The sequence below is a fragment of the Populus trichocarpa genome, chromosome 8 (genome assembly GCF_000002775.5).
Source record: "Populus trichocarpa isolate Nisqually-1 chromosome 8, P.trichocarpa_v4.1, whole genome shotgun sequence".
Classification (NCBI taxonomy): Eukaryota; Viridiplantae; Streptophyta; class Magnoliopsida; order Malpighiales; family Salicaceae; genus Populus; species Populus trichocarpa.
Window position 1 is genome coordinate 15,074,087 of NC_037292.2, and position 10,450 is coordinate 15,084,536.

At 34.1% G+C, this 10,450-nt stretch overlaps 1 protein-coding gene across 1 annotated transcript; it reads right to left on the reverse strand.

Moving 5' to 3' along the window:
- Positions 1–2,344: 2,344 nt before the first annotated feature.
- LOC7454265 (serine/threonine-protein kinase PBL27-like) lies at positions 2,345–8,616 on the reverse strand. Its single transcript, XM_052455281.1, has 5 exons — positions 8,175–8,616; positions 7,033–7,232; positions 6,612–6,801; positions 3,684–4,075; positions 2,345–3,557 (listed from the first exon to the last, which is right to left on the reverse strand). The coding sequence occupies exons 1-5, from the start codon at positions 8,314–8,316 to the stop codon at positions 2,931–2,933; spliced, it is 1,551 nt and encodes a 516-aa protein (XP_052311241.1). The 5' UTR covers positions 8,317–8,616; the 3' UTR covers positions 2,345–2,930.
- Between the last annotated feature and the right edge of the window lie 1,834 nt (positions 8,617–10,450).

The following is a 10,450-nucleotide window of genomic DNA, read 5'->3' on the forward strand; positions in this document are numbered from 1 at the left end:
TAAAGGTTACTAAGGAATCTTGATAAGAGATAGGCGTCTAAGAATGGAACGCCATATTGAAAGATGGAAGTATTAAAGTGCCTATGTTGCCTAACGAATCATGAAAATCTAACAAAAATAAAATAAAAAGAGAGATTGATGAACTACGCTAAATTTATTATCATAGAAATAATATTTTTATCGAAATATTCATGTCTATTTTAATATAATAGATTTTATTGTATTATTTTCTCATTAACTGCAGGAACTTCACATATCCGGTAGGCTCGTTTCTCCGTCCGTGTGACCTGTAAATGTTAAGGAGACTTTTGTGCATGTATAGGCTTCCTCTTTTGGCATGTAATTATAATGTAAACTTTTACAGTATTGCATAATGTTACTGTTTGTAATTAGTATAACTTAGACTCTTGTTTGGAGGATTATAATATAAGTAGCATTAAATATCATATTTATTATTAAATATCTAGTCTTCCTCATTTTGGTTACTGTTATATTTCCACTTCATGATTATGTAATTTATATTTGTTTATGATGCGGACAAAATGATATTTGTTGTTCAATGTATGATATAAATATTGTGGTTGTGATGATGATGATGATGTTTGTGGGATGGAGACCCAGGATGATTGGGTCGTGAGTGAGTTATGAGATATGGGATTTTGAAGTGTAAACAGGTTATACGTCGATAATTTGAGATTTCCCGGTATAGGGAAACTCTACCAAAATTTTGGTGGAAATTTTGGTAGATTATTATATGAGAACTGTATAAAAAAAAAAACCTGTATATTTTTTTTAGTATCAAATCGTAGGAAAGTAACTTTAAACGTATATGAAAGTGTAGGGTATTACAGTCCATGTCCTATAATTCGAGATAAGGCTTGGAGACACAAGTCCAAAGCCATGAAAGGTCATAAAGCTTGCTTGGGTATCCAAGATCCAAATAAAAGTTGTATATATTTAGATCAAATATATAATGTGACCTAATGCTTAATTGAAACTAGGATAATTGATTTGAGAGTTTAAAAGCCTTGATGGCTCAACAAGTCTACAACACCAACAATCAAATTAGATTTAGAATGCCCATAAAGTCTAACAAAACAATAACCTTAGACAAAAGACATGTTGATGAGTGCAAGTTTAACCACGGATCGAGTTAATACGTTTCAAAACCAATTATCACTCTCGGATGTATTATCTTTTTGTTAAATCACAATCTACTATGAGAATAAAATATACACATTAAATCATAACATGTTATTTGATCTCTTTTGTGGTGACCTATTGTCACTTTGGACCTTTGTCTCCAATTCATCTAAAATTATTGACGGCACTTGACAACTCTAACCTTGCATGAAAACATCCGCATTGGCTTTAAGGCTATATAAATAGCCTTGAGCTCTAAGATAGACATCCCTTTACAACGTTCTCTTTCATTAAGAAAAAACAAACTGTATGTTCTTCCTTAAGCTTTGTAACATATATAGCACAACCTTATTCTAAAACTACCTTTCTCCATCGAATAGAGAATCTATTTTGTAAATGTTCCTGTTATCTAGCCCAACATTCTATTTTAAGCGTTTTTCAAAAAATTTAAAAATTAAGACATAATCTATCCTCCAACCTTAAGAAGACCACGATCTTCGTGGGGGTTTTCAACAAACCTCGTCAATCGTCCAGCTCAAACTGTATATGCTTTAATAACACTAGAGGTTCTGGGAATGCCTAAAGAGCCATCTTAGTATGATGGTTTACCATGGTAACAAAAGAATGGAGAAGAAAGCTCGCTTTGTTGAGGCTTTTGTTTTATAAAGAAAGATAGCAACCTTTTAATCCTTATACATACAGGAATTAGTCTTCCATAATGGAGGCGACTCCCTTTAAAAGTCTCTATCGAACTTGGTTTCCAGTATCTCCATTTCGGCTTGGAAGACTAGATTTCCAAGTTGAAAAACGGTTTTAAAACAGGACAGGAACAAGAAGCTTCATTACAGAGAACAACTTCAATTGGCCAGGATTGCCACTCCCCGATTAAAACCTGTTCTGAAAATTCTCTTTCGAGTTTTGGTTCTTCCTCAGGATAGAAAGATACAGACACACACAGACACACACAGAGTGTAGCCAGCTGCGCTTTTAGATGAGGTTAGAATAAACAATACATCCTCACGAGGTTAAGGAAATGACCATCTCCACAATTCATCTATAGGATGCGCGCAAGTGACTCACACGAAGGTTGGCTTCGAAAAAAATAAAAACATTTGTAAGTCATTCTCGCGCCTGAAACATCCTACAATTCTATCTGTCAACATGCAAGTAGAAGCAGAGCGAGAGAGAGGAGAGGGCAGGGTCATTGTTACAGAGTTGATGTGATTATACATGAGGACAATACCATGAAAACTTTCTGTATAAGCCGAGACATGACTCGACTCAAAGAAATCCATACACAAGACTATCGAGTACAAGCTGTGATGCCAATGAGACATCCACACCAAACCCACTAAACCACCCCACGTTAAACACAAATACATGGGGAAAAAAATTAGCTAATCTTCCCAGATTTCCCTGTAATATATGAACTTCAGAAAAGCCTAAATACATAGATTAACATGTTGTCCACATCATTCTGCAAGGGGGGCTACCCGTAAATCACATGGAATCAAACACTACCCTTTCCCCTGAACTCTTCTTTAACTGTCTCTCTCTCCTTCAACCATATAATTGAAGAATTCATTTCCATACTCAACTACAAGAATGATACAGGACAAACAACAGTCAAAGTTGATACATGAAGTCTTATTCCCTGATGGGAAATTGAAACCAAGACAATGAAGGATGATGTATGTGCAACTTCTCTTTTTTCATGATGACCCTCAGAAGCATACAACACATGTTGCCTAAAAGACCAAAACCAAATAACAATTGCACTTGTGGGATCACTCATTTGTACCATCGAAACTACCCATTGCATTCGCCCGCTTTTTCTCTCTCCAATTTTCACCCCATACTTTTGCCGCTGCAACTGCTCGTTCTCTATCTAAATCACGATTTCTTGGAGTTTCCCTTGCTCTGCTGGTAGTCACAAGACTATCTTTCTGAGAATCCTGTCGCTCTGAATCATCCAAACCCCATTTTCTGCCAGATCCACTGCCGGCTTCACTCCTTCCTAACTCTGCACCAGTGCTGAATTCCCTAACACGATCCCGTTTTCTATAATCAGGTGAATTTTTATATGTGGAAGGGGAGTCACGTCGCCCACCAAGTCCATGCTCATCTGGGCTATCCAGCCCATCTGCCATTCCCCTCCGCTCATCTCTGTTCCTAGGAGTAGATGGCCCAACTCTGTTACTTTGACTGGCGGCATTTGGGTCATATGTTTGGGAAGCTAAATATGTGAGAGCAGTCACAACATCGCCTATTAGAGGCCTTGTAGCAGCTTGCTCTTGTAAACACATAGCTGCAACTGCAAGAGCTTGATACAATCCTCGCATTGGATAACAACCTTGTAGCAGCGGGTCAGCCATTTTTGGGAATTTCCTACGGTCTTTGAAAAGAGGTCGTGCCTAAAAGCCCCAGGTCCCAATAAACAATATGAGAGCAGAAATTTCTTTTCATGTTGATTCAATAATACAAAATAAAAAGGACATAAAATTCCATGATGCATTGATATGAAGGGAAGAAACACTTACCCATGCAACAAGATTATGTTCTCCAGGAGCCCGAGTATTATCAATTGCCTTGCGCCCTGTGATAAGTTCAAGAAAGACAACCCCAAAACTATAGACATCAGACTTTAGAGTAAGCTGGCCAGTCATGGCATATTCTGGCGCACAATAACCATATGTCCCCATCACACGTGTTGAGACATGAGTCTTGTCACCAACAGGACCTAGCTTTGCTAGTCCAAAATCTGACAACTTGGGGTGGAAACCCTCATCAAGAAGGATGTTGGATGATTTTAAGTCGCGGTATATGACAGGAGGGTTTGCTTTATCATGCAAGTATTCCAATCCCTTAGCTGCACCAGCTGCAATCTTCATCCTCGTGTTCCAGTCCAAAGGCTCCTTGTCCGGGGGGAGATCTGAAAACAACATTAAATATGCTAAAAACAGTGGGTTGCAGAGAAGATATTAGTTGAAACATGTGTATAAGCAATTAAAGGGGTCAACATCAGTCACTGAAATGCATCATGCCAGTTTTAGAGCAATTCTAAATCAAGAATAATTGATGTTCAAAGTTCTGAAGAAATGTTGGCACCACAAAAGGAAAGCTTGTTAACAGCATTTATTTTACAGGCTCTAGCTCCAAGAATTAACAGATATTGTCAATCATGGGTCTCAATGTTGCAGAAAAAAGCTGGTTCAGAAACTCAAAAGGATATCTAGTAAAATTTCTAGAATCATAGTTTTGGAATTTCAAGAGACTTTGAAGGTTCTGGTAAATTTGGTTCAAAAGCTGTTTACTACCCAGGTTTTGTCAGGCTTTTCTTGTGGTCCTGCCTTACTTTGAATCAAATCTAATTGCACTGCACTCCAAGGTCTTACTGACATGGTAGGACCATCACAGTTAAATTTTCCTCGACTTCAACAGGTGCTACCTTTGACCAGAATACAAATAATTTGTTACTACCACAGTTCATCTCAGTGTCCACATTTCAGCAGGAGTTTCTTTGATAGCCACAATGTCTGTACCCAATAAAATAAGTGAATTCTTTGCCCCAGATTCAAGGATCTCATTCATCTCTCAGTTGACTAAGTTATTGCTAGACTAGTAGTGTGCCACTCTCCTTTCCAAAAGAAAAGGATGAACAAAAACACATGAAACAACCACTTCCAGGCTAAGCACTTCTGTCCATGGGAAACTAGATGCTGCAGATTAGTCCACATACAAATAGAAGATCCTTTCGCTTCATAGTAAAAGATATTAAGCTAGTCTAAGTTGAGGAATCAAATTGAGCTCTTAACACAAAAATATGGAGAATGGTACTCATAAGCAACTATTTAACGGATTGCAACAGAAAAGACAGCTAAAACAAATTACAAAGGCTTAACCGGATTGGATTGGTGTCGTATCATTTCAGGCAAATCTCTGAAGAAGATAAATGTGCACATGCAATTATACCATCATTTAAAGGTAATAAAAAAATGCATGATAAAAAAAAAAGAAAAAGCAGCTCAACACAGAGGGTTGATTGCATGTTAATCAGAAGATTAAACAGAGATTTAACAACCAAATCTTCTAGCCAAAGTTTTGTATGGTAGTCCTCTGAAGCAGACTCAACTTAGATGATCTTGCACATAGTATTAGCAATATTGACAAAAGTTTCCCAACAAGTCTAGTTGTATATGCAATAATCTACTAATACTTTTGATTCATCACATTTGACATGAACTACCAAGCTAAAACCCATGCATCATTATTTTGCTTTGCATTCTTCTAACAGACTGCCTTAACAACAGATCTGATATACTACCAATCATCTAGCATCTCCTATCAACATATGCGCATGCATGTCTTCATTGTTGACACTTGATCAACTACAACAAAAAATTAAAAACAACACAAACACCTGAAATTGCCATCTATTTTTTCCTAGACCAGCAGGAGTACTTATGAGTTGAAGCAAAGTGCCAAGTATCAATTGCAAACTTCAAGCAATTTCCAAATACCACTAGCATGCCAGATTCAACTACAACTTCTACTAGCAATATCGAACATACATGTCGTACCACCACTAGCACTTAAAATAATAATGGCAGTGATGGTGACATTTATAAATACCATCCCATATAAGACTATTTTTATCAAATATCATTCTGCTAGTGTTTATGACATCAAATTCAAACAACTGCAGCTACTGCTACAACAGCAAATATGCATCACCATCTTTCCAATCCCATTCTCTTTTTACAACTTTTTTTCACAGCACTATTAAATCATTCCTAGATTATCCTAAATGCCATAACTTTAATCATTGGTCTCAATATCCTCACATCAATGACAATGATGCTTTTGCTTATGTCATCATTTTAAGCTGGTTGCCAATTCCATTCCACAAATATAGAATAGTGTTTTTCTCTAAAAAATTCCACCTAAAGATTGACAGAAAATGTTTAAAAGAAACAAGTTAGCCAGTCTATTCCCTCCCTTCCTTATGCTGATCTATAAATAGATCTGATGACTCGTAAAACTTTCCTACGCTTTTTATTCAAAATAAAGAATATCTCAACAAGAGGATAAGGCCAGTGCAAGATACCCTCATACATTTTCTGTCTGTTCTTAGTCAACACTCACACTCTCCTAGGAAGAAAAACTCATGCAGATCACCAAACATATAAAAGCAAATGATATCCACATGTCCTGAAATACATATTTAAGATACATATTTAAGAGAAAAGAAACAAGAGGTTATTTCTAACAGTATGTAGTAAATGAAAAAGTGATTCATCCCTGATCTCATGAATGGATGGTATAGCTGTCTGTCCAGAAAAAAAGAGAGATTTGATTGTGAATTGAAGACAAGTAGTCTGCCTTAGGAGATCCTATTTTCTACCATGCATTGTAACAGAAAATTCAAGCAGCAATGTATTAATGCAAAATAAGGCACAGAATCTAACCATGTAAATGGTCCTCCAAAGATCCCAATGGCATAAACTCATAAACAAGGAGGCGTTGGTCCCCATCAGCACAGTAGCCAATCAAATTGACAAGGTTTGGATGGTGTAAGAGGCTGAGCATGAGAACCTCCACCAGAAACTCTCTATTTCCTTGAAGGCCATTTCGGTCAAGCTGTTTGACAGCAACTGCCTGCAAATGGAATTTCCATCCAACCAAAAATCATTGATGGAGATCAATACAACATTCTTTGAAATTACAATTTAGAGTAAAGGGTTAAACAGGTAAAAGACCACAGAATTCAGAAGCTTAATATAAGAAAATCACAAAGTATAACAGATAGTGCTCGTGATCTTAAACAAACATTACGGATTGTATACTGCATGGCAATATGTACATCTATTTCAACTAAGCACAATTTACCTGGCCAGTGCTTTCCAAGCGACCTTTGTAAACACGCCCAAAACCCCCCTCACCTAACAAGCACTCTGGTTTAAAGTTCTTTGTGGCAGTGGCTAATTCTCGGAATGTAAATGTCTGTGCTGCAATGTTAGCTGTTGGCCCATCTTTGGGAATTGATGGTTCCTTCTTTTGATCAGAACCACTCCGGGACTTTGATTTGTCTGCATGAATATGTCATAAAACAGACAGATGAATTATTATAACCATAACTTTGAGCATACGAATTATGATAACCAGAACTTTGAGCATATGAGTTGTTATAACCAGAACTTTGAGTACGCTAAATTATGGAATATGATTCTGCAGTTTAAAGTATAAAGATATATATATATATATATATATATATATATATATATATATAAGCAAAAAGAAATATGGAACAACATATCTTTATCCTTCCCTATACCCTTTAAGTTACTCTGAGCTCTTTACAATTAAATGACCTTCCGCAAAAAGAATACAACATCCATAAAGCTAGATGTGCAAATAACATGATGTTCATTGGATTTCTCTTACGAGTTGAGTAATCTGAAGCTTGTCTTTGTCCAACAGAACTGGAAGCAATCTCATATTTTGAAGAGGACGAAAATTTAAGCCTAACATTACTCATTTTAAATTCTTCTTAGAAGCACAGATCTCCTCACAAGTTTTCAGTTTCTGATTCTCTATCTGCTAGGGCATTAGAAGTTTTCAGTTTGAAATGCAATCAATACCATCCCATTTCATCCCAATAATGATCAATTATCATAAAAAACCAAAACATAACATAAGAAACAACACAAATAGACTCCGTAAAAACATAATCAGATCTCCAAAATAAACACTTGACACTACACCATTAGAGCAAGAATTAAGCAGCACAGCCAACACACTAGCAATCCAATAAAAAACTGCAAAACTGAGATAAAAACCTGCAAGTAATCAAACCACCCGTAAATGAAACAGATCAAAACATTAACAAATTCTACCAGCAACCCATCAGCAAAAACCTCGAATTAAAACCAAACAAAGCATAATTCAACACAACAAACCCACCAACTGATCTTTGAAAAAACAAACAAAAAATCATTCACAAAAAAGAAAAAAAATTCGAACTTTGTTACCTGAATTAACTCTGCCAACATGCTGAGACTGACCAACTGAACCTTCTTTAGCTGAATCCTTCTTTTTAACCTCTTTAACAACACCACCACCGCTACTACCCTCCTTGTTTGATGAGCCAAAACAAGGAAAACACCCACCCATATCAAATCCACGCAAATCAAACCCGACCCACCAAAACCTCTAACACTCAAAAGATTGAAAATTCTTTAAAGTTTGAATCTTTACTACAAAACTTAACGAGACAATTCAGTGTCAAAGTCACTCACTTTGCTTTCTTTTGCTTTTTCTTTCTCTCTCTAAAACCTTCCTCTCTCTAGGATCTTTAGTGTCCATTGAAAGTAAAGATCGATCAAGAGAGAGACCAAAGTGTTAGATCAACAAATCGAAGAAAATCTTGAAGAAGCTCAAGCGAGCAAAAGAAACAAGAACTGGTAAAAAAAAGTAATTAATGTAATAAAGTGAGTGATTTTTCCTTTTCCTTTTTCTTTTTTAAGGTAAAAACTATTTTTTAAAAAAAAAGTTTAGCTACCATGAGTATGTTAAAAACATTTAAATTAAAATTACTATTGAATATATAATTTAAATTAATTTTTTTTATATAAATTGAATTTTTTAAAAAACACTAAATAAATTGCTTAAAAAAAATACACAAGCATCATCGAATAATATAAATGAAAAAACAATAAATATCTTCATCTTAAAAAAATATTTTTATAATTTTTAAAAATAAAAACTAATATATATTTAAAGTACTTTTATAAAAATCATCTTTCATATATTCTAAATAAATGATTTTTAAATTATAACTAATTTTTTAATATTTTATTCTAAAACAAAGTAAAGATAGGGAAAAAAAAAAGGACAAGACATGCTGTATTTATTTTCGGACAAACTTAACTACCTAGCAGTTCTGTAGTAATATGTTTTGGTATAATGGTTTAGCAGTAATTTAATTATAGAAAAAATATAAATCTTAAACGATCAGATGTTAAATTTTTAAATTAAAAAAGAGATTTTAAGAAAGGAATTTCAAATTCCTTTTACATTGAGGTATTTTTGTCTAAATCCTACAAAATCATAGTGTTTATTTTCTTAAAATAGTTTTTTTCCATCTCTATTTTTTTATTTATTCTAAAATGATTTTTTTATAAGAAATCAAGAAAAAATATTATTTAATGTAAAATTTTTAAAATAGAAAATAAGGTTAAAAATAATAAAAGAAATGATAATTAATTATGGAACCAAACAAGACCTTTATTTTTACTTGGAAGAAATTTAAAAACAACCATTTATATTAGTGAAAACAATTAGAAAAAATTCATTTTTAATAAAATAATTTTGATTTCCAATCAATAAATATCTTTTGTTATTCAACTTTTTTCTTTTTGAGGTTTTTTTCGACCAAACCATGATGGAAATATACTCTGATTTTTTTAGTGGTGTCATACCAATATAATTTAAATAAAAATATTATATTATACTTATTATAATACTTCAATTCAATTATCTCTTTAATAAAAATACTCTACTCTGATTCTTTTTTTTCCAATTAAACTAAAAAGAATTACACAAGTAATTGCAATTAATCTTTTACATCTAAAAGAAAATCTTAATGCACGTACATTCTTAAAATCATTATAAAAAAATATATTTTAATCTAAAAATATTAGTTTCCATAAAAAATAATATAAATATATAGTCATAATGGGTAAGTAAACTAGACGCATACTATTGTGCGTGTGTGTGTGTGTGTGTGTATTGAGTTCTTTATTCTTACCGTTAAATCCTCGTGTCCTGTCCTGTCCTCTTATTTAAGTGAAAAAAATTAGAGATTTGGTAATAACCATCATCACGGTCCTGAATGTGGGACCCACTGAAGGGATGTGCTTCTACACTTGTGATGGACATTCCAATCACACGTTTTAGAAATGTTTAGAGGGAAAGGTTGTGTGGGTGGGGATTGGGAGTGCTGGGTTTTATTTTAGTTTCCTTTAGATGTGGGTTTTGAACCGTTGGATTGATTTCTGATTCGTTCACCGAAGGATGTGAGTGACGTCATGTTGATTGATCCAACGTCTGGGAAACTCGGTGTTGGGAAGAAGTACAAAATTGTTGATATTAGAATGATTTTGTCATAAAGGTAAAATAAAACGTAATAAAACCAATTTATTAGACTTTGTACAAATAACTTGGACCCTCTGACATTCCATGTTTATGGTTAACTTTACGGTTAAAAGTATTTTAAAAAATATTATTTTTATATTTTTTAAAATAA